The sequence below is a fragment of the Carassius auratus genome, chromosome 41, assembly GCF_003368295.1.
Source record: "Carassius auratus strain Wakin chromosome 41, ASM336829v1, whole genome shotgun sequence".
NCBI classification, from domain to species: domain Eukaryota; kingdom Metazoa; phylum Chordata; class Actinopteri; order Cypriniformes; family Cyprinidae; genus Carassius; species Carassius auratus.
This window is the reverse complement of record NC_039283.1, coordinates 25,296,908-25,322,014: the sequence shown is the minus strand read 5'-3', so window position 1 is coordinate 25,322,014 and position 25,107 is coordinate 25,296,908. Positions and strand designations below refer to the sequence as shown.

The following is a 25,107-nucleotide window of genomic DNA, read 5'->3' as shown; positions in this document are numbered from 1 at the left end:
GTCATTAACCACAACAACAACAGCTGACAAGCACGCTTGCCAGGGTCTATTTACCGGGAGTATGACGTCACCGGCCAGCCCCGCCCCCGACTCGCTTTCGCACTCTGCACGCAGCAGTTAAACACGTTGAGTTTGCGTAATAACCGGTGTTGCCATGTCCGCGGAAATTGACTACTTTAACACTGTCGCCGCCAGTTGTTTTAATAACATACTGTTTAATAACAATAACGTGAATGCGAATTTTATCAGGGGAAACCCATCCAAAACGAAAAAAAAGTGCATTTTACCCGCCGGAACGCGATTTGTACCGGTGAAATCACCCTCCCCCAAGCATCAGCTGAGCGGGCTTTGTTGTGAAAACCTGGCAACCCTGGTTATGAGCTCCCGCAGCGGGCACAGCAGCTTTCAGCGCGCGGTTTACGAGGAGAACGTCGCGTCAGAGCTCCACGACATGGCCCCGAGGATGTTAGTTTGGAAACTGCAGCGCGGGAGGCAGAAACGAGCGCGGGAACCCGCGACTCCACGCGCGAGCGCGATTTAAACCCCCTTTCAAAAAAAGTTTCGCTGACACGCGCGTGACGTCAGATGTAACGGTCGACGCTTCCCGTTCGCTCGCTGTCAGTGTGCGTGTGTTTAACTGTTTGTTTGTGTGTTTGTTTGTTTTTAATCGTTAAAAATCAGAGGGAAGTGTCGGTTGGCATGGGGGCCAAACAGAGCAGTCCCGCTGCCAACGGCCGCACACGAGCGTACTCGGGCTCCGATCTCCCGACGAGTAACGGCAGGACGGCGGTTATGGCGATGCGGTATCACGCGCACGGCGCCTCAGGTGCTACATCTTCATCGTCGTCTTCCTCAACGACGACGACCGCGCACTACACCGGCTCCAGGACGCGTTCCGGTGGCCTGGGCGCGCGACCCCAGTCGAGCATCACTATACCGAGCTCGGGAGCGTACAGTCCTCAGGAGTCCGGTAACAGCACACCGGAGGAGACCGAGCGGTCCACCGGCGCTCCGAGACTCGTGATCGGATCTTTACCTGCACACCTGTCGCCTCATCTCTTCGGAGGTAAGAGTTTGATCTAACGTTAGTTCACCTGAGATCTTTACCGCGTTATTTGTTCATATGCTATATTTAATCTGTGTGTTTAATCTTGTCTATTTACATAGTTGACGTATTTCATGCACATACAGTTTCACTTCAACATTTTAATATCAATATCCATGCACTTATGTATATCCAAGTAGGTTGAGTGTCAATCTCATGATTGTTATTTGTAAACTAACCACTTTATGTCATGAGATCAAGGGTAATAGTGACTGAATCAACATTGTGGAGTTTGGTCTTTTTAAATTTTTTGTTTAGAAAGTTTAGGAAAGGTTTTCGCGTTAGTTCACCTCCCATCTACTCATTTCAGTGTCATTAACCAGTTTATAAACACATAATTCTGGGGGGGGGGGGGGGTTTAGCTTGTTTGCTGTACACCTTTTCCTATAGCAGCTTTAAAGCATTGCTCTTTTTTTTTTTTTTTTTTTTTTTTTTTTTAATAGGCGGAGTCAACTTGTCACAGATTTTTAACCACTAGGTCACGTCACCGTTTATTAGGTTAAACCGACCAAGTTAGAGTGAAGAAAGACCATGTTTTGGTTTATTTGGGGTTGAAGTGATCTGGTGGGTTTGTAGAAGGATGTGATGAGCCCTTGGAAGATCTTCTCTGAACTGGTGCAGCTTTGCAGGTTTTTTGACTAATGCATGTGACCCTGATGGTGCAGCGGTGGTGAGAGATTGCAACAGGTTGTGGTTGGGAAGCTCTCTGATCAGGTGTAGAGTTGCGTGTGAGAGATGGTTATTTCCGAGAGCTTCAGTCTTTATGTGGCTCTTTTTGTTGTCGTTTTTCTGAGAAACTGCTCCGTAATCTGATGTTTCATAAACATGGGTGTCATGTGGTTTAACTGGCTTGAATCTCATGAACCTCTCAAGAACAGGTTCCGGTCACATTTCACCCCAAAATCTGAAGAAATAAGAAAATTAAGCTTATTTTTGGGACCAATGTATTGTGCAAATTTGATGTAACATTCTCTGTCAAGCAGAGTTGTTGATTTGTTGTACTGCTTTAAAGGAATAGTTCACCTAAAATGTACATTTTCTGAAGACTCACCTTCCGGTCATCTGAGGTTAGGATGAGTTTGTTTCTTCGTCAGATCTGGAGAAATGTGGCATTGCTTCACTTGCTCTGCAGTGAATGGGTGCCGTCAGAATGAGAGTCTGATAAAAACATCCCAATAATCCACAGCACTCCAGTCCATCAGTGAACATCTGGAGAAGACAAAACCTGAAACACATCCAGCATTAAGATGATTTTAACTCAAACACATAATCTATAATAACACTTCCTCCAGTGAGGATATTATCCAGTCAGATTTCCATTTTCTTTTCTCAGCAGTGAAAATCACCCATGTGTATTATAGGATTACACCGAGACCAATTACATTGTTTTTATTCATGCAATTGGCAGATGCTTTGTATTTATGCATACCAAAAATGCATGCATTCATAAAGTTTGATCAGTTCATGCATTACCTGTCAATCAAACCCTTTAATTTCTTTAAGTATACTTTATTTTTCTCTTATGTTGGGGTGAAATATGGCCTGACAGATTTAATGTGATAACTGCTGATGTTAGTGTAATTTTGGCTGTTCACGGAGTCTGAAATATTCAAGTCCGTTTCTGAGCCGTTGTGGCCTGGATTGAACTTTAATTCTGTAACAGGCTCTCGCTGGTGATTGAAGTTAATCTTTAAACATCGTTGGAATGGCTAAGTATGACTTTTAAGCTTCTGTGGATAAGATCAAGAAGGGAAACGAGACTTAAGTTCACTTTCCGTTATTGAAATACACAGGTGAATCCTGTCTTTAACAGACTCGTAAACGTAAAAAACTAAAGTATTAAAGTGCTTCATCTCTTCAGATCACCGCTGTTTGAACATCATCTTTAAATTGCTGTGACTTTGAAAAGAATATTTAGAACTGTATGGAAATACCAGTGTAGTTCTGCATGTGACCGTGTTGATCGACGTGAAAGAGATCTTGGAAACACTCTTAATGAGTTGATATCAGAGAGGAGTGTCATTTGTAGTGAATGCATTTCATTTCTTAAGATTTTAATCATGATGTGCATGCACGGCTATTAACACAAATGAAAACTGAATTTTCAATGTTTAATTCATGCATTGCAGTGAAAATTTCAACTATGAATTTGAACTATGAATTTTTTTGCATTCAGTGGTGGCCGTGGGACCCTTAATGTCTGTAAATTTCTGTTTAATTTTAATGTCTGAACATGCATGAGCAAAAAGAAAAAAATATAAACAATAAAGTGTATGTATAAAGAAATAATAATAACCATATTTGTAATGCATCGTGTGCTGGCATTGCACCAAAAACTTTCCAGTCAACTGTGCACAGATGAATTAAGCACAATAACTGCAGAAACTTTAAGACTATTAATTAAGGTTAGTTTTAACTTCATGTTGTCATAATGATCTCCTCGTGTTATTCGCTAACCACAAACCAGCGATGAAAGCCGATCCAGCAGCTGGGTTCAGCATCGCTGCATGAGCTCAGGCCGCCGGACACGTGATCCCTGTTCTGTCCACCGTTAGTAAATCACACGTGAACACAAGCATGCGGAGCGAGCCGAGCCGAGCCGTGTGTATATTAAACACAGTGCTTAGTTTCCTCCCGCTTCACTCTCGTGTTAAATAGATCAGGAAGTGTTTGTTGTGGCTGCTCTTTGCTCTCTGTGTTTCTCTGCCTTGACTTTGACTCGACAGGCTTTGTGTGGCTCTCTTAACCGGAACGGCTTGGCCCACAAGCTGGTGAATGATCGCTGCTGTTGTGTTTTTGAGGTTGGCATATTTACAGCAGCTGAAATGTTAAGGCTTCCAGGACTAGCCTACTCATTTTACTAGCTGACTAATCGTCGATCGGTATTTACTTAATGTAAATGACTCTATGCACAGCACAGCAGACTGTTCTGATGGAGAGACTCATTAAAGCACGCATGTCTTCATTGCATGGTTTTGTTTCTGGACTACATCTGAATTCAGACCATCGCAGACGTCCAAAGAGCCAACGCATTCACTTATGACATGCTGTTTGAATGCAGCTTTGTGTAAGTTAATATTGTTGTTAGGGATGGTCATTTCGGTTATTTTTCCTTACCGACAACTGACGCTCGTTACTTAATAATTAACCGTTAACCGACAAGATTAGCTATTTAAAATTAGAATTGAATTAAAAATACTAACATTTGTTAACTTTACATGTAATTAATCTAGGCTTTGGTGTATATAGCCTATATATGTATTTACATAGTAAAATATATTTCTCGAGTAATATATTTCTACTTAATAAATTAAGACAAAGAACAAAAGTTTTTGTGCTGCACAAAAAGAAACCAGCGGCATCCTATTGTTCTTTAGGCTTATTTTACACACCGAGATCTGTTTTTAATGTGAATGTACACAAATAAAGGCAAACCGTTTACAATTCTGATGATCTTTTATGACTAAAAGAAGTTGCCGTTAAAATCATTTCCTATTTTCGTTTTCTAACCTTGTGTTGGTTGGTCCAATCGATTCATGCAATAGATTTTCAAAGTTTTAGACTAGACAGGAGAAAAGAGTAAAGGTTTAAAGGAAGAACGGGATCTTCGTTTGTATGTAGGCCTAGGCAATTGATATATTTACAATACTTAGTAAAATATAATTAATATTACTTTATTGCTTTTGTATTAGTTGTTTGAAGAGTAAAAAAAAAATTGGTCTGTCTTAACCCAAATTTACAATCGGCAAGTCGGTCGGACTAAAAGCAAAAAAATAAAAATAATTTGAGTCGGTCCTAAATTGACAGGGTCGGTCGGGTAACGGCAAACAAGAATATTTTTAAGGATGGCATCATCACAAACACTCATTTAAAGTGATTATATGCTATATTGTAAATTTCAGCTGCTTGGTTGCTTTTATCATTGCAAAATATAAACCATAAACTATATTGTCGTCTAGCTCTGATCTGAAAAATGTGACTAAAGGCATGAAGATATTAAGATATCATCAACATTGATATAATTTTCTGTAAAGCTGCTTTGAAACATTGTGTTGTGCAAATAAACTGGACTTGATTACTGTAAAGTATCTGGATGTTTGACTTTTTACGTTACATAATTCTGGAAACGTTTTGCTGTATTGGTCAAAAAAACAAACAAAAAAAATATTATATATATATATATATATAAATATATATATATATAATTTTTTTTTTTTTTTTTTTTTTTTTTTTTTTTGGACATAATGTTGCCTATATATTTTAATGCAAGTTTCTTGCAAAAGCATCTGCCAAATGCATAAATGCTAATGTAATTTGAGGTTTTTTTTCTTGGGGTGAAATGGGACCCACACAAATGTGACCCAAAAATGTTGAATGTTGAGATCTCTAATTCAGTCACAAGCCTTCGCTTCATGACCCAGCTCCAGCACTGCTTCATATTCAGTCACAGAGGGTCTCGTCACAGGCTTGTTTTAACATGTGCTGATCACTCTGCATCTCGTGCCGAGGCATGACTGACTCCACACGCTCCTGAAGGTATTTGAAAAGCTTGGAAAGTTTTGAAGAAACCGCTCGCAGATGAAGCTCTTTTGAGACTCTCGTATGTATGGAGTCATATATTAGATGCTTTATTCAGGGCAGGCTGAAAACGATTTGCTCGAGGAAAAGGTCAATGAGCCGTGCTTTCTCTAGCCTAATATTGCTCGTCAGCATTTGAGCCCCAAGGTTTAGTCGGACGAGGATTAAAGGATTGATTTTTCCAAAAATAAATGCTTTATTTATTTATGAACCCTCATGTCATTTTCCGCCTCTTCTTTATTAAAGTCCATGTTAAAAGTCCTGCAGAAAATCGTTGTGGAGTTGAACCAGCTTGATATGACGAGCAGCCGGTTCCCTCTGGGCATAAACGGGAAGAGGACACATTATAATCAGATGCAGAACAGATCGTATGGATCGGTTTATTCTCAAGAGGAGATGCTCATGGGAAAGCAGCTGAATGCATGTGTTTCTGCTATGGATATATGAGCCCTCACAATGTTTGCATGACCTCTAGACACTGATATTTATATAAATATTTAGTCACTAGTGAAAATCATTTCAAGTTTATTTTTATGGACGAGCAAATAAAGTAGCTGGAGTATTTGTGCATGAATGTTGCTGTTATAGAGGCTTATGATTTCAAGCTGTGGCAAAGAAAGGATTCCTGTTTTACGTCTGATCTGCTGAAGTCCATCAGTGAACATCTGGAGAAGACAAAACCTGAAACACATCCAGCATTAATAAGATGATTTAAACTCAAACAGATAGAGTCTATAATCCATAATAACACTTCCTCCAGTGAAAAAGTGCATCACATATTAGTTTAGAGATGTTTAAACGCTGCTTGATCTGTGCAGATTTCTCTCCTGATTCAGACCAGAACACTTTTTCACTGGAGGAAGTGTTATTCTGGATTATAGACTCTGTGTGTTTGAGTTAAAATCATCTTAATGCTGGATGTGTTTCAGGTTTTGTCTTCTCCAGATGTTCACTGATGGACTGGAGTGCTGTGGATTATTGGGATGTTTTTATCAGACTCTCATTCTGACGGCACCCATTCACTGCAGAGCAAGTGAAGCAATGCTACATTTCTCCAGATCTGATGAAGAAACAAACTCCTGCACACTTTGAATGGCCTGAAAGTGAGGACCGAGTCAGTTTTCAGAAATGAAAATGTTGGCAAAGACTTGCAGCTTTAATTAGACTTGTCATTTACAGGAAGAGCTGCTCATGATCCATTTCAACATCCGTTTTTTTTTTTAATGCCGTATCTTTTGTAACGCACCACATTGTGTTCTTGCACAATGTCTATTGTTCTTATAAGGATTGTTTGATTTGCTCCTCCAGGCCTTTACAGAGTTGAAATCCTCGTAGTCGTGTGGTTAGATGAACGCTATTGAGCGAGACTGTCAGTCATGAATGCATGAGCGGTTAGATCATCTCAGCATCATAACGGCAGGAATGTAATCTTATAAGTCGTGTGATTATCTCTGCAAGCAGACGACCGATACACGGCACCGTACTCCATTTAAATGTCTCATACATTCATAAAACCTTGAAATTATTTACATTCACACTTATGCATTTGGCAGACGCTTTTATCCAAAGCATCTTGCATTGCATACAAAGATTGGGTTTTATTACTTCATGCATTTCTTGGGAATCAAACCCATGACCTTGGCATTGCACGCACCAAATCATCTACAGATTTACAGGATATTATTGGCTGAATGCCGTAATGATTCAAAATAACTATGCATGCTCCGATTAACAAATGGGATGGTTAAAAAAGTCTCTATACTGCTTATTTCAGCAGATTTAGCAGGTCGTCCAATAAATTCGGTGCATGCAGAAAAATTGGATTCTATGTGCAATATGCGAAAGCACTTCTTAACAAGGTTTTGATTCATGATTTATAAAGTTATCTTGAATTTAGTCAAATTGCACCCTTTTGTGTTAGATTCGAGCACCTCCTGATTGCTGAATAATCATCTCATCTGCATCTGTGTCCAGGAGATCCTTGAACTCCAGTGAACTGCTAGTGTTTTTTTTATCAGGTTGGTTCATTTGTTGGAGATCGAAAGCAGGTCAAGTAAATTTGTCCTGTCTGAGTTGGGTTCGATTTCGGACTGATTTCAGAATGAACGACTCTAAATGTTGCTTTAAAAAGCAAACTGAAGTTGGTTGGTTTTCTGTGCTGCTGGTCACACGGTGTCTTCCTGTCTAAGCTATAAACAGGAAGTGTGGATCACTAACCTGCTGTCTGTCTGTCAGGTCATTTGAATAGCTGACACTGTTGCTTCCTCAGTGTTTCCATCTCTATATTCACAGAATACAAAGTGTGTATTCATACATGTCTAGGACTAGACAATGAAGCATAAAAACATGGTGTATTGTATATAAAAAGATACACATTCAGAAAATTAGTGATCGGAAAGATTTTATGGATGCATTAAATTAATCAAAAGTGACCAGTAAATGTATGTATAATGTTTTAAAATATTTCTAAACGCTGACCTTTTTTGAACTTTCTATTAATCTGTGAATCCTGAAAGATAAAATGTGTCAGTTTTCACAAAAATATTGTGCGGAACAACATTGATTTCTAGGCCTGTCTATGCATTTTTCTTTTTTTCTACTCTTACATTGCACTTTTTGTAAAAAAAAAAAAAAAAAAATTATTTACTATTTATTAAGGTTTTTTAAGGTATCTAATATCTGCATACTTAATTTCCACTATCGAAATATTCTTAAAGTAAACTTTTGTTGTCATTTGTAAGTGTGTGGGTATTCTTGCACTTAATGCTGTTTATGTGTCACCTTGTCAAATTGTAGCATGTTTACCATAAACTACAGTAGGATGCCGCTGACCTTTTTTACACTAAACACCCGTTTAATTCTCCATCCGTCTGCTTGACTGTGCTGACAGCTTTATGAATTATAGATGTTCCCTCGGGAGATAGGACTCCTTCAGACGTGTCGCTGATGCACAGGTTTTCTGACAATGAGAGTGTAAAATATCAGAATATATCCATTCACACTCACTGTAGTATGTAGACGAGCTCCATGAGGCTGTTTCTGTGCTGAAATCCAGTTTCCAGAGGGATTATTGGGCACAGTCCAGATTAAACGCTCCCAGAAGACCTTCACACGTGTGTTTGTCATAGAAATCGTCACCTTGTTTTCTTGAAACATTGCAGCATTTAGAAGCAGCGGTCCACTCACTTTATACTTACACTACAGGAGAATCTGTATTTACTCCAGTTTGAATATTTCTGTCAACTTTCACTTTTACTGCTCTGTTTTTCCTCATTAAAATCTATACTTTTACTCCAATGCATGTTCGTTCTTGCTACTAAAGTCAGAAGAAGAGATTCTGAAAGAAAGCAGCTCTGAGAAACTCTGAATCTTGAGTTATTAGACTCCTAAAACAACAACTGAATTCATGCAGTGTGGGATTTATATACTATCATAAAAACATACAGAGAGAGTTTATTAAAATGCATTAGAAAGCCCATAAGATTCAGGATAAGCAGCGAAATGATCCGATCTCTTCACACTCATCCATGATCTGTTTCCTCACTGCGTTTAAAGGGAAATCGCAGGCCTAACCCTGGGTTATTGTTGTCTTTCTGCTGTCTGTGCATGTCATTGTCTCAGTGCTTTAATTTTAGCCTGATTACGTCAGTCGCACACACGGAGAGCGCGAGAAACCTGCTCAGATGATGTGTGATTAAAGCTGTAATAAAGACACCTGATGCTGCCAAGATGAACTCTTGTAGTGTTGGATTTATTTCGGTTTCTGCATATAAAAACTTGTTTCTCAGTTCAGTCCTGAAATAAAAAGAAACTGATGCTTGGGGTGAGTTTGGAGGCGGGGCTATCAATAGGACCGACCAATCATCGATGTGGAGGGTGTTTGGGGAATCGGTCATTATTTTGGTAATTGCACACTTCAGCTTTTTAAAAAGTCTAAAAGTTCCCAGTTCCTGATTTCATGCATCAAGGAGCACAGAGAGAAGTGCGTTTCCTCTTTCTCCACGGTGTTTATTGGTCTCTCCGTTGGTTTATTTTGTCAGTCCTCCCCACCTGAGACCACTTCTGAATTCCAGGTACACTGCAGATGAATGCAGGTGAAGTTCGGTCTTATAAACTCTCTGGATGGAAGAGAAATGGCTGTAAACCCTCATATCGCTTCTGAAACTGTATGAAAGTGCATTTTTACTGTAAAGCTCTTAAAAGCATAATAAAAGTGTCACAAACACAGTTCCTATGACGCATTTAAAGTCAAATGAAGTACTTTTATGACACTTATGGTTATGGTTAAATATTAGGAATCATTAACTAGTTATTGGCTGCATGGTTAAGCTAAATGAAACTGAAATTGTGATGATATGGCTATAGGGATGGTCTGTAAATTATAAAAACATTTAAACGCTTTTTTTTTTTTTGCAGCGATGTTTTTCAGTGGTAATTTTGTTTTTAACATTTAAGAAAATATTTTATGTAGTAGTAGTAGCAGTAATAATTATTACTATCATTAATATATTTTATTACAATTTATAATTCATATTATTTATTTATCATATTAATATATGAACACATAATTGTGTCCGACTTTTGCTGCAATTTAAAATATCACATTTAAAAAAAAATATTTAAAAAAATGCATTAATTGCTAATTTTTATCTAACTATAATTTAGATAAAGTTGTACCCCCCAACATAATTTTTTTTTAAATTTAATGTCATTTCAACTTTGGTCTCAACATAATTTGACTTACTATTATTATTATTTTTTTATTGTAGACGCAGGTAAGAAAACAATAGATCTTTATTATGCATGAGTGTGAACACCTGTAGACAATATGAAGCTTTGTGTAGCTCATTTAAGTCTCTTTGAATGCTGTAAAAGAGTGTTGTCAGACTGAATATCTCCACCACAGAATATTGGTGTAAGCTGCATTGTAGTTTTATGACAATGTGTTGAAGAAATCATTTGTTTTATTGGCTTATATTTGTAGACGATGAATAAAAATTTGAATCTTGAAGTTTTGTTCCAGAATATATGATGTTTTTGAGTGCTGATGATGAATTACAGGAAAAAATGTAATAAATGTTCAGTTTCTTTAACAGACCGATCGTTTCGCTTCATAAGATGTCAATATATCCTCAGGAGTCATGGGTATTAATTTTGTCTATATACACGGATACTAAAAAAAAAAAAAAAAGCTCTTTAATTCATGTGCGAGAATTTGAAGCAGTTACCCACAATGCATGTTAAATTAAATAAAATTTGGAAAAAAAAAATCTGTTGAATTCCATTTATTTTCCAATTTATTTTATTTAAATATATTACATTTATTTTAAATATATTTATCAGTATAATTCCATATATTATACACAATTTTGCAAATAATTGATATACATGTATAATAGTAAAATTATACATATTTTTAATATATTTAAAAAAAAAATTGTTAATTTAAATTAAATTTAATAGAATTTTCAGGGTTTTTTTCGTAATAAGTTTAGAGTTTTAGTTAACATTAATTACCTCGTATAGATGGCTAAATAGGTTCAAACATTGGTAATATCATCTAATTTGTAAAAATGGAAAATGGTTATATTCACTTGGAAATACTCTGTTGGAATTTTTTTTATATTTTATTAAAGCTACATAAATTATTTGAACATTATTCCATTTTTAATTCTAATAAAAAAAAAAATCTAAATACATTACAACTCAAATCAAATTCAAAATCCGTGCCTTGTTTGTTTGTTTGTTTGTTTGTTTTTGGTAAATGCTGTCTGAGTTAATTTGCCTCATAATTCAATCAGTAAATGAAGAGACGTATATATTCCGTGGCTCGTGTTGTTCTTGGATGAAAACAGATGAACAGAAGTTAGATTGTTCTCTGCAGCTTTGCATCCTCTCTGTTGGAGTTATCTGATGGTAATTGTTGTGGTTTGATGGGTGTTTTATCAGCAGGGTCGATGCGAGTCTCTCAGGGCTCCTCCAGCGGTGATCGTTTTCAGTAAATATTGCTCAGTGTTTAGTGACCGCTGTACAGTTTCTGGAGTCATTAAACACCGGATCGGCTGTAACGAGAGTTAACGAGCAGGTGTCACGTCTCTGCTGTGCTTGGGTCTGTATTTAAAGCTTTGTGTACCTGCCGCAGGTAAACATCTTTGACTGACTTTTGTATTATTCTGAGAAGTCGGACACTGACCGTCTCTGTTCATATCTTGATCACACTCTTGCATGTTGCATGATCTAGTCTGTTAGGCTATTTGGATTCTGTTATTTGCATTGTTTTTGCATGCTGTACATCACTCGCTGATGCAGGGTTTCCCAAAAAGTAATGATTAAAGTGAATTAGAACAAACAAATCAATTAGCAATATAAATAAATACAGCTAAACAATTTCAGGTACAGAAACTAATTAAAAGTTTAAAAACACTGCATAGTTTTCTTTTTATAAATCAACCCCAATCCTTGTAAAACAACAGGTATTCTGTATTTATGCATTGTCATAATAGGCACAGTTTTCTGGATATTGCTTCAAAGTTCTGATGTGTTTAGATCCTGTAAGGTCCTCAGTTAGCTGTTCTGTTCCTCAATGGCACGTTTATGAAGAAGTGTGTATTCAGTCACGAGGTGGTCACACACCGCTGCAGCTGCCAGTGGATCAAATCACTGTGTGTGTTCATCCAGACAGTGTGTGTGTGTGTGTGTGTGCATTGTGTTCAGAGCTGCTCTTCACGTTACTCAGCTGATCGTCTTTTTCTGCAGGGTTTCACATGCATTTCAGAAATGAGTTTGTGTGTGTGTGTGTGTGTGTGTGAGTGCATCTACTGAAGGATTAACACACACACACACACACTGGTTGTGTCTCTTTTAAGCTCTTTATCGCGCTCCTGCTGTGTCCGTCCCAGAGAAACACCTGCACATGTTGAAGATTGCCAAGCCAGTTTTTCCAGACCAGTTTCCTGGAAATAACGAGACCTTCGAGTGTGTTTTATGCCTAATTATAGCTTGGATGTGTGTGTGCATGCCGGATATAACATTATGGCATTTAAAATTTAAATAATAATAACACTGGATGGAAAATAGATAATTAATATAATAATAATCATCATCATCATCATTTATTAATGTATATGATTGATTAAATCTCAGTATTAAAAATGAAAAAATTAATTAGTAAAATTAACTTAAATTTATAATATAGCAATAATAATGTGAAATAAACGTGGCAAAATAAAAAAGTTTGATGAATGAAAAATTGTGATGAATAATAATTGAATGCATATGATTAATGTGATATCATTATTAAAGATTTTAGTTTATTCTGCAGTCCCTTTTTATATTTTTTAATGAATACAATTATTAATAAAAACACTAATAATAATAACAGATTATTATTATGTATTATTATTAATAATAATAACACTGAATGGAGCCATGGATAATAAATTCAATTAAAATGTAAAATAAAAAAAGGCAAAATAAAACTAATTTTTTAATCATTAGAGATGAGAATAATAATGTTTTTAGTGATGCATAAATATGATTAATATTATATTTGCATTATTTCAGTTAATTGTGCAGTCCTTTATATTTAATATTTAAATTAATATTAATATTGCTAAAAATAATAATAATAATCATTTAAAGTTAATATGCTAAAATATCTTAGAAAATGTAATTACTGTGGAGCCGCAAAATAAATAAATAAATAAACACATCAAAAGTACTAAAACTTCAAATGAAATTAAATTGATAATCTAATTCAAAATATTTTTTTAAAAGTCAGAGTAAATGTTTTTCTCTTGTTGTTCTGGAAAACTTTTTTTTTTTTTTTTTTTTGTAGTCACGCGATTTTCTTTGTTGTTGTTGGAGACATGCTAATGTGTTATTGCATTATTTCCTTAATATTATTCACATTAATAATGAAATCATTTAATTGATTGTTTTTATTTTCAAATAGCTGAAGTAGCTGTAATATTTTTTGCTATGGTGTTGAAATGAGTTCCACGAGCTCTTTACTGTAATTAAAAGCTGAAGCTGTGGCCCTAAACTGGACGTCTTTAAAAGACTTCCACAGACCTGGACTCATGTGGTTTTCCTGATTTTGTCTCCACAGGTTTCAAGTGCCCCGTCTGCTCCAAGTTTATCTCTTCGGATGAAATGGACCTTCATCTGGTCATGTGCTTGACCAAACCTCGAGTGACGTACAACGGTGAGTGTTTGTGTTGAGTGCAGTGCTGATGTGTTTGAGTGTCCAGGTAAAGACAGAAGGGCATCATGTTAGTGTGTAGCTGTTGAGACTCCGTGATTGGCTGCTCTCAGAATCAGAATCAGTGATTGGTTGTGATGCGTTCACATTCAAACGTCTGACACATGCAGCGATGAGCTTTATTTAGTCGCCTGAATGAAAGCTTTGTTGTTCACTGCAGTGAAAGTGCTGAGTTTGTGTTTTATGGAGTGTGTAGCAGCTTTAATGTTTACCGTGTTTGTTAGTTCAGGTAATTAACGCGTCTCATGCTGAATCACACACACACACACACACACTAGGCTACTCATGTCTGATACTAGGTCACGTATGTCTGCGCAGTAAAGATAGTATGTCGCTATATTTCACAGCTTTTTATTATTTGTAAATTTGTGCTTTTTCAGTGGAAGAACTTTAAAGAGTCATTATTTGTTTTTTTTTTATTTCCTCTAAAGGAAATTATATATTATTATTATTATTATTATTTATTAAATCATATTTGTGGGTTTCCTCAAAGGACTTAAGAGTGATATTTATAATAATGATGATTATTATTAATTGTATTATTTCAAAAATTAATGTGATTTATTAGTAGTGTTAGTATTAAATAGTACATTGAGCATTTAATCAAAAACTTAAGTTATTATTATTGTATAATTTTATTATTATATTTGTACATTTCTTTTAAAGGACCTAAAAATGCTATTTTTTATTATTATTATTAAATTAATATGTGCATTTTCTTCAAAAGTAATTTTTATTAGTAGAATTTATATTTATGCATTTGCTCTAAAAGTGATTATTATTATTAAAATAATTAATTTTCTCTAAAAGGTGGTGGTAGTAGTAATATTTATATTTGTGGTTTTCCTCTTAAAAGAGTGGTATTATTATTATTATTATTATTATTATTATTATTTATTACTATTTATCAAGACGTGGAAAACTCATCTAATGACATGCTCTTTAGGAAACTTAATGAGCTAATTAACATTTCTCTAATTGCAATTAAAACCCATGTTTCTTAATTTCATATCAACGACAAAATGATTGTAAATATTTTAACATTTAATCATATCTGCCCTTCCGGTGACATTTATGAGCAGATTTCATTGGTTTTGTGGCTCTCTATACAGTGTGTAAAGCCCAAACTATTTTACTCTGCAGGTTTTTTATTTATTTATTTATTTAACTGCAAACGTGGCATTGTGTGTGCAATATTGGTTATGATTTTAGTCGAGCCTCTCTGTGTTTCTGAGGGTCCAGCTGGTGTCGTACAGAATCTGTTCAGACATGAGTGTGAGTCTGAATGATTTACTCTTGTCTTGTTTTTAGGCGTCGTCAGTTTCCATAAACTCATCAGGACAGAGTCATGCGTGCATCTGGGAAATGAGCCAAACCCAGAGACGAAAGAGTGAAAAATCAGATCTAAAACAACACAAGACTCCTGCCATGGGAAAATCAAGCCTTAGAATAATCACTGACGACTCGGTGATTCACAAAGTCATAAAATTATTTCAAATATACATTAACTAGGGCTGTTGAGTGTTTCAGTGTTTCAATTAATCACCAATTAATTGCATATCAGTTTTGGCTGAGAAAGTACCCCCAAAAGATCCAGCCATTATTGTGCATTAAAGAGACTTTATAATAAATAAGTGGTCCGGTTCATTGTTCGTCCCGTGACCCGCATGAAGGGGCAGCGTGCAAACACTCGCCGTGTGACAGGAGAACAGGCTCTGAGAAGCCGGGCCGAATCAATAAGAGTCCACTCTGAGTTATCATGAGGATAACGCTCTGTTCAGCTTTAATTAACCCTTCAGCTGACGGAGATTCTGATTCAGCCGCATTGCGTGAACATAAATTATCTCATGCAACAGATGCTACAGTTATAAAAGCTCTTAGTTTTAAATGTTAGTTATCACTGTTGAAAATGATTCATTTGATTGAATCAGTTCGTTTGGTCCTTTAAACGATTCACAAGTGTAGCTGTTCTTCACAGTTTCTACTCGTGTTTTTTTTTTTTTTTTTTATGTATCTACTTATTTTTGGAAATCCATAGTGTATATATAAAGTAATGGTCATTTCTTTTAATATAAATGATAAATACAAAATTTGTTAGAAATAATTTATACATGTTAATATTTTTTAAGTAAATTATTTCATGCACAAACTTTTTAGAATTTAATATAGGTTATATAATATATTTATGCATCTTATTTTCATCCAAATATTTTGTTATCTGCTGCTGTTCATCATTGTTTCTACTTGGTTACTAAAATAGTGTTTTATGTAAGATTAAGTTACATACATAAGTGTGTTTTATTTAATTTCGAGTCAAATTAACTGATTTCAAAGTCAAAAAAGAAATGTAATGTGGTTAATGTTAATATTGTAACATCTTCAAGATTTAGATACATTTATTACAGCTGGACGATGATATAGTTACATTTTGCAATGATACAAGCCTGTTTTTATGCAGATAATGTTAGTTATATATTTAAAGAGCTGGGTGTTGGTAGTTATTTTGTGACTGGCTTTTATTAATTCTATTCAGTAAAAACGTGTTTGTCCCTCGGAGGCTCCAGAAAGAGCAGATTCAGGCTGTTTTCTGTGTGTTTTCTCGCAGATGTTTAATCAGAAAGTGATGGTTTGTCACATGTTTGTGTGATTGCGTGCTGCGTTTGAGGATGAGGTTTATCAGCAGATGAAGCGCTCCGGATGAACAGAGAGATAGAGAGAGAGAGCAGTAATCGATACTCATCTTTCTCGTAGATGCAGACCACAGAAAGAAAACAGACTCGATGCTGAGGGTTGATTTTACTTGCTCTTCTCTATCTCTTATTTAAAGGCTGATCAGATTTAGAGCGAAAGCAGTAATGTTTCTTAGGAACCAGTGCTGATGTCTCGAGTGTTACAGGCTCATTTATGAATAATGAGGATTTAAATGTCACTAAACTTTACAAAATGGCCCGAAAAATCACTCTCCTCATGAATGTAATGCATTTATATTAGTATGTATCCATTTAGCAGGTGATTTTATTCAAAGCAACTTATTAATGAGAAAAAAAAAAAAAACATGTAGGCTATTAATTGAACCGTGAAATCTTTTACAATGATTATTATTTAAAATATTTGTAAACACTTTAGTATAGAGGCCAGTTCTCATTATTAACTAGTTTATTAGTGCTACATCCCTAATCAACTACTTTACTAACTATTAATAAGCAGCAAATTAGGAGTTTTTTTAGCCAAATCGTTTGTTGATGGTGAGAATTGGACGTTAAGAGAGACACTGTCACCAGCGAGTCTTGATTAAACGAGGCCTGTTTACACCGTCAGCAACAAACCAAGACATAAACCTCACGAACCGATGTTTCCAGGGGGTCCAGATGGGTTTAACTTGATGTGGATGTTGTTGATTGTGTGTGTGATGTGTCTTGAACCATGTGTATGGAGGGTATGGATTGGCTTGCGTGTGTGTGTGTGTGTTTGCAGCAGTTCATGTCTCTGCTGGTGTTCTCCATGGCTCTGTTTGTTCCTGTCACTCTCTGAAGGTCACGACACCACAGCTGAGCCCTGCTCACACACACACACACACACACACACACACACACACACACACACGATTACACACATACATGCTAGGGGTGGCTTTTTCACGGTTCGGTTTGTTTGACGGTTTTAGAGTCACGGTTTCGGTGTGGTTGGGTATGTGCTGTTTATGGAGAGACTACGGTATACTTTTAATCGAGCAGTGAGTGATTTGTTTGTTGTTGCTGTTGGATTAATATAAAGACTGTCACTTTAAGAGAATGCAGGCCTAGCTCAGCCGGCTCTGTCTGCTGTAGGATACTTACCAAGACGGGCATTTTGATATAATTGTTGTGTGAATGTGTCCATTTAAACACAATACTTCAGAGAGAGCTTATATTTGCGTGCTTTCTGAGGCGCGGGTTTGCGTGCTTCGGATGAGCGCATGCATAAATCTTCTCACTGCGCACAAGCTGCCGTCATCTGGCTCTTAAATGTTTAATCTGACAAACCTTAAATGAGCAAGAGTGCAGGGTTTGTCCAGGGTTTGTTTTTTCTTTTCTTTTTTCTCATCGCTGTTGTTGTAATGTCTGGGAATCCAGAATGCTCATCCATCAACAGAATCATATATTAGCTGAACCTTGTTTGTTTTAGGTGCTATTTATAGCAAACAATTTTACAGGTGCTTTTTCAGATTTAAGTTGAACCGCAGTCCCAGCGTGTGCTGAACCGTATGTGGAGAACTGTTTTTTTTTTTTCAGTGAACTGTGCCACCCCTAATACACACACAAACACACACACGCGTGCACAAATACACTTACACACACGCTTACACACACACAAACACACAGACACGCTTAGACACACAAACACACACTTAAAGGGGGGGGTGAAATGCTCGTTTTCACTCAATATCCTGTTAATCTTGAGTACCTATAGAGTAGTACTGCATCCTTCATAACTCCAGAAAGTCCTTATTTTTATTATATTTATAAGAGAAAGATAGTCTGTACCAATTTTTCCCGGAAAAACACGAGCGGCTGGAGGCGTGATGACAACATTGCATGTTGTTTACTTGATGTGCTTACGCGCTGATAGCTAAGTTAACAACACAGAGATATTTGAAGCAGTTTTACTCACCGCATGTGGTTCCAACACACAATCGTGACCCTTTTTCGTTGGGATTGCATCATCCTTAAGAAATAAACGATGTGCAAATCCGGCCTCAAACTGGGCCTTGTTTGTAAAGCAAGCATCTTCGAAATGCAGGGAACAAACACAAACACTTGCACAACTCCGTTGATGCTCTGTAAAAATAAACTCCATCCACTGGTCCCTTAATGCTGTTTCTCTTTTGGTAATCTGTGCAGGGTTGTCTTGCCCTGGCAACCAAAAACACACTTCTTTTGTGACATTTGTCGACGCTCTGGCTCTGATCAGTGAAGTGTGTTGTGCTCTCAGTGCTCTGCTATACGGGAGCGCGCTCTTCCGGCAGAAGTGCCTCAGGACACATATAAGGAAATTCTGCTCCATCTAACGTCACACAGAGCCATACTCGAAAAAAACTTTCAGAAACTTGTGACAAACCGGAAGGAGAATTTTTGGAACAAGAATACTCTTTCAAACGTACAACTTAATTTTTGAAACTTTGTCCATGTTTAGCATGGGAATCCAACTCTTTAACAGTGTAAAAAACTCAGTATGCATGAAATAACATTTCACCCCCCTTTAAATATATATACACACATACGCGTGCACAAACACACGTTTACACACACAATTACACAAACAGATACACGGTTACACACAAGCGCACACTAACACACACACACACACACACACTTAAACAAGCAAACACACGCTTACACACAGTAAACCAAATACTACCATGATCTACAAATTCTATATATATATGACATCACTACAATGAATAAAAGATTTTCATTTAAAATGAATTTTGCTGGTAAATATGCTTAATTTTTATGAAACTAATGTCTTAATGATCCCATTTTCTTTTGGATTTTTTTACCCTTTCCCATTAGATTTTGAGAGAATCTGACCCAGACACATTAACGACAGGTTTCATGAGCTTCATCCCAGAATGCTCTCATGCATTTAAAATATATACTTGTAAACTGTACAGAAAATAATATCATAATCATTCTGAAACATGAGCCAGATTAGTTCTGGAAGGTGAGATTGATTGGCCCAGTCAGTCCCGCTCTGCTCTTGTTTTGCTGTTCTCCATGTGTTCCCAGTGCTCACATGTGGTCAGCCGCTCAGAGTCCACGCGCCGCTGTTATCTGCCGTCTCATGTGACCCGGCCGCAGCGGGACGCTTCATCTGATATTATGTAACAGGGTCGCAGATGTCACGGCCTTGAGCTTTAGCGACGTTCCCGCTGACATTCAGATTACTCAGCAGAACAGCCTTAATATCACAGCAATACTGCAGTTCTGTACTTTACATGTGCCATTTACATCGAGTTTACCTAAATGTAGATCCAAATGAATCAATAATAGTCATAGAGTAGATAGATCTCAGATCATTGCTTGAGTTCATATTGAGATTTCTGTGCTCCGTTATCAAAGATTCAAAGTCTGCCATCAGAATTCAGTTTAAAATCTCTTCTGAAATGCATGCAAGACAGATCTTTATAAAGACAACATCCAATCACATGCTTCACCTTTAAGAGTTTAGGGTGTGTGTAAATGTCACTGTCCTGATAGATGAGCTCTGTTTATTTAGAAAAGCAGCACTGAGGCGCAGATGACCACCGTTCATGTTAGAGATCTCGCATTTGTTTTTATTAGAGAGCCTGTGCTGGTCAATTTCCCCAAATCTGAGATACAGCTGGAAGACTTTTTTCTTAGTACAGCGTCTTAAAACATGCATGGCATGAAGAGCCAGAGTCTGTTTGTTCATTTAATTCAACAATTAAAACCGAATTCGATATAAAAAAAAAAAAAAAAAAACATTTAAGAATTATTTGTTAGGTGGTCATCAGGGTGTTGTGGTGGGTTTTCAGGGTATTACGTGCTCATTAGGGTGTTTTGGTTGTAATGTTGTGTGGTTGCCAGGGTGTTTTGTGGGTGGTTACAGGGTGTCGTGTGGTTGCTAGGGTGTTGTGGGTGGTTACAGGGTGTCGTGTGGTTGTTAGGGTGTTGTGGGTGGTTGCTAGGGTGTTGTGTGGTTGCTAGGGTGTTGTGTGGTTGCTAGGGTGTCGTGTGGTTGTTAGGGTGTTGTGGGTGGTTGCTAGGGTGTTGTGTGGTTGCTAGGGTGTTGTGTGGTTGCTAGGGTGTCGTGTGGTTGCTAGGGTGTCGTGTGGTTGTTAGGGTGTTGTGGGTGGTTGCTAGGGTCTTGTGTGGTTGCTAGGGTGTCGTGTGGTTGCTAGGGTGTTGTGTGGTTGTTAGGGTGTTGTGGGTGGTTGCTAGGGTGTTGTGTGGTTGCTAGGGTGTCGTGTGGTTGCTAGGGTGTTGTGGGTGGTTACAGGGTGTTGTGTGGTTGCTAGGGTGTTGTGTGGTTGCTAGGGTGTTGTGGGTGGTTGTCAGGGTGTCATGTGGTTGTTAGGGTGTTGTGGGTGGTTGCTAGGGTGTTGTGTGGTTGCTAGGGTGTTGTGGGTGGTTGTCAGGGTGTCATGTGGTTGTTAGGGTGTTGTGGGTGGTTGCTAGGGTGTTGTGTGGTTGCTAGGGTGTTGTGTGGTTGCTAGGGTGTTGTGGGTAGGAGAAGGAGGTGTCAGTTCACCTCACTCTGCCAACAAACACTGGCCGCTGACTTACTGATCTTAAGATATCAGCCCTTTGCTGTTTTTCAGCATGAAATCAAACTTGATCTTATTTACTTAATTCTCAGTGCATGTTACAGAAAAGTTTTGTCTTGATCATCTATAATCACCTTTGAAATATATATTCTTAACCACTTTCATACAAATACTTTTCAGCATCCAGTTACTTCACTGAGGCTGAAGCTGTTTTTCTTCTACAGTATGTTTCTAGTTGAATATCTGGTAGCATGCTGAAATGCATGAGTTTTTGAGTTGAACTCTGTTCTGTAAACAGCAGGAATCAATCAAAGGAAGCTGCTCTTCTGATGGTCACAAATACAGATCTTCAGCGCCACCTTCTGCTCATTCATAAAATATACTTTTTTCATTCATGGAAACAAGTTGAATTCTGTGTAAATATTATGTTTATATCATTTACTTTTTTAATTCATATTTTGGGTTTTCATGAATGAGACCCATGCTGCGTTTATCAAGTGTGACTTTAATTTTATTTACAGGTTCAGTTGAGGTCTATATAGTACAACATATACTACCATGAGTAAATACATTACAATTAAAAATCTATTTAAATAATACATTTATTGAGAATGTGATGAAGATTTTTCAGGACTATTACACACGTTTTTCCTCTTAACTGTAAAGTATTTATGCTGTGATATTCATTGTACTGCTCTTAAATTATGCTGATGTAATTTTAAAAATCATTGTATTCCAGTAATTAAAATCATCGCTGAGAATAATAAAGACAGGAAAAGTCGGCATACATTTAATGTCAGTGCAACAGATGCTAGCATGATGAATCAATAATTTGTTGAAAACTTAAGTTATCTCTTTATTTATAAAATTCAATTATCAACTAACGCTATGAAATTGATTTTTTTTTTTTTTTCGGGTGTCACATGACTGAAAAAATCTTGTGCGTTCTTTGACGATCCTGATTCATGAATTACCCGCAGCTTCTGCAGATTTTGTTTCCGCGCTCCGAATCTATGGCTGATTTGGGTTGTTCTTGGTTGTTTTCTCAGAGGACGTCCTGGCGAAGGACACCGGAGAATGTGCAATATGTCTGGAGGAGCTGGTGCAGGGAGACACCATCGCACGCCTGCCCTGCCTCTGCATCTATCACAAAGGGTAAAGCTGCTAACATACGTGTGTGTGTGTGTGTGTGTGTGTGTGTGTGTCGTGCAGTAACTCTGCTTCTCTTCCAGCTGTATTGACGAGTGGTTTGAAGTGAACCGATCGTGTCCTGAACATCCTTCAGATTAGCAGCGCCTCTCTCACCTTTGCACAGGTAACACACGGTAATAATGCAAGTGCATTTAAATCAAAAACTGACAGTTATAAAATTAAAGTCCTCTTTATTGTTCGTGATTCATGAGCATGTTACAGAACATTCAATATAATGTCACAGGTTAAATGCATTGCAGATGCATATTGCACGAGTCATTTTCATGATATTATGCGAACATGCTACTATATGCTGAAACAGTGTCATGTTATCTTACAGCATGCACATATTATTTTAAGGAAATACACTGAAATTGAATAGGGTGAAAAAAATAACTAATAGATATCAGATGAGTTGATTACAAATCACAAACATTTTTTGTATGAGGATTTTTCTGAAATGTTTTATTTAAATATGCAAGCAAAGCATCATCTAATTAAACGTGCACTATGTTGCATATATTTCCAGAAGGTGAATCTGAACATTGGATAAATCCAGGTTCAAGATTCCAGTTTGATTTTGTCGACACATTAAAGGTTTTTCCAGAACCTGGATTTGTATTATTTTTTATTTTTTTTTAGCACTGTGCAAATCAGAAAATACTGTCAGCAGCCAGAAAACAAACACATTTGCAACATGTTTTTATGAATTTGTTTAAAAATCAGGTGAATAATGTGAACGAACCCTTCAGAATATAAGAGGGGGGAAAGAAACTCATTTTGCAAGATGCAATAAACACTTAAATATGCATTTTAGATGTTTTCCAACTCATACGAAATGGCACATTATGGAAAGCCAAATGGCTCAAAATCTCAAAACATTGCATTAAAATCAGTGTTTTTGGCTTTAAATCATGCTGATGCTCTTTTAATCATTATGTTTTGTTTCATGTCTCTAGCCTCCTGGTCGTGAGAAGCACCACAATGTGAACTCCTTCCTTCTCAAAGACTCTGTGACTTTGGTCTCTTCTCGTAGCAAGGCCCTACGTAGTCGCCATTATATAAACCCTAGTGTGCCAAAACTCCTTCAGGGAAACTCTTTCCTCATCGCAGTCCATCGGAAACCCCAACAGGTGTCGAGATTCTCTCCTCCGTCGCACAGTTGTCCAATCAGGATCTAGCAGGAGTTCATTTCATTGGCTGTCTCTGATTGGCCGGACTCAGGGTCAGCTGACTGTGTGGATTATATATCGGACGACCGGGTTGATTGTTCTGTTCAATGGGACTGTGTCTCTTAGTGCCTTAATTTTCAGATTCCAAGAGCCGAAGCGACGGCTGCGTTTGGGATGTTCTTCAGAGGAAGGGGCTCTGTGTACTCGGAGAAACACGCCTGGATGTGATGGGACGTGAGCCCTGATTCGGGTCGCCCCTGAACTATACTGAGCCATTATTTCTCTGTCTCTCGCTTCGTGGATGGTGAAATATCCCGTGCATCTCGAGTCTCGGATCAAGATTCACGTGACGTCTGCACCGTCTCAAGATCACTTTTGCATCACGTTTTATTTGTTGAGACAAATCTGGGCCTTAATTCAACACACCACTGACTTCTGTCTCTCTATGTGGAGTGATTCTCATCAAAACATGTCAAAATCAGAAGAATAAAAAACAAAATTATATTTTGCATGAAGAAAATGAAGATTAATAAAATGCAATTAATTTTTATTAAGATCTGAATTATTTTAATGGCAGTGCTACAAATACTACCATGATGAGCTAATACATTGCAATTTAAATAAGTAATCTATTCAATTTTAATGATACATTGATATTCACTGGGGCGATATATATATATATATATATATATATATATATATATATATATGCACACACACAATATTTTATTATTATATAAATTAAATGGCTGAACAAAAAATACTATACTGGTGAATAAATACATTACAAATTTCCAAATAAATACTACCAAATTTTATTTTTTTTATTTAGATTTTTCACAATTATACACATTTTTACTCCTTCAGTATAGTTATTTATGCACTGATTAATTATACTGCTCTTTAAAAAAAAAAAAACATTATCAAAATAATAATTGTCAAAATCATTGTATTCCACTAATAGAAATCATGTCTGAGAAAAATAAAATACAGCTCAAAATAAATATTTCCATTTAAATTAGCATAAATTTAATGGAATTACAAATACTACTGTGATGAATAAATACACTATAATTGAAATAATTAAAATTAATTTTGTAGGATTTAGATTTTATTTTTTATTTTAATTTTTTCAGAATTGCACATTTTCCCCCTTCGTTACAAGTATTTATACACCATGATTCATGATATTTATTGTTGCTTTTAATTTATACTGGTTTTAAAAATAAAAAATCACTGTATTCTAGTTCTAAAAGTCATCACTGGAAATAATAAATAATAATAAAATGACTCAAAAGTTAAATTAGAAATCAGAATAATTTTAATGGCAGTACATAATGTAATTTTCAATACATCATTAATTAATGATCATATAATTTATTGGCAAATTAAAAAAAATAAGTACTAAAATGCACTTCTTTTTCTTTATGTAAAATACAATTTTAATAATTTATTTTGATATTGTGATGAAAAATGACATTTCTAGACAGGTTTTGTTAAGACCCAAGTAAAGTCTTAACCTTAACTC

General features: G+C 36.5%; 1 protein-coding gene across 1 annotated transcript; it reads left to right on the top strand.

The window, feature by feature from the left end:
- Positions 1-355: 355 nt before the first annotated feature.
- On the top strand, positions 356-24,131 carry LOC113059390 (E3 ubiquitin-protein ligase znrf2-like). The gene is made up of 5 exons (XM_026227857.1): positions 356-1,066; positions 13,794-13,889; positions 22,266-22,371; positions 22,449-22,531; positions 23,367-24,131. The coding sequence occupies exons 1-4, from the start codon at positions 700-702 to the stop codon at positions 22,504-22,506; spliced, it is 627 nt and encodes a 208-aa protein (XP_026083642.1). The 5' UTR covers positions 356-699; the 3' UTR covers positions 22,507-22,531; positions 23,367-24,131.
- Positions 24,132-25,107: the final 976 nt, after the last annotated feature.

Coding starts and splice junctions, on each gene's coding strand:
- LOC113059390 (XM_026227857.1), top strand. CDS start 700: ATGGGGGCCAAACAGAGCAGTCCCGCTGCCAACGGCCGCACACGAGCG. Junction 13,890..22,265: donor ACCTCGAGTGACGTACAACG/GTGAGTGTTTGT, acceptor TTGTTTTCTCAG/AGGACGTCCTGGCGAAGGAC. Junction 22,372..22,448: donor CTCTGCATCTATCACAAAGG/GTAAAGCTGCTA, acceptor CTTCTCTTCCAG/CTGTATTGACGAGTGGTTTG.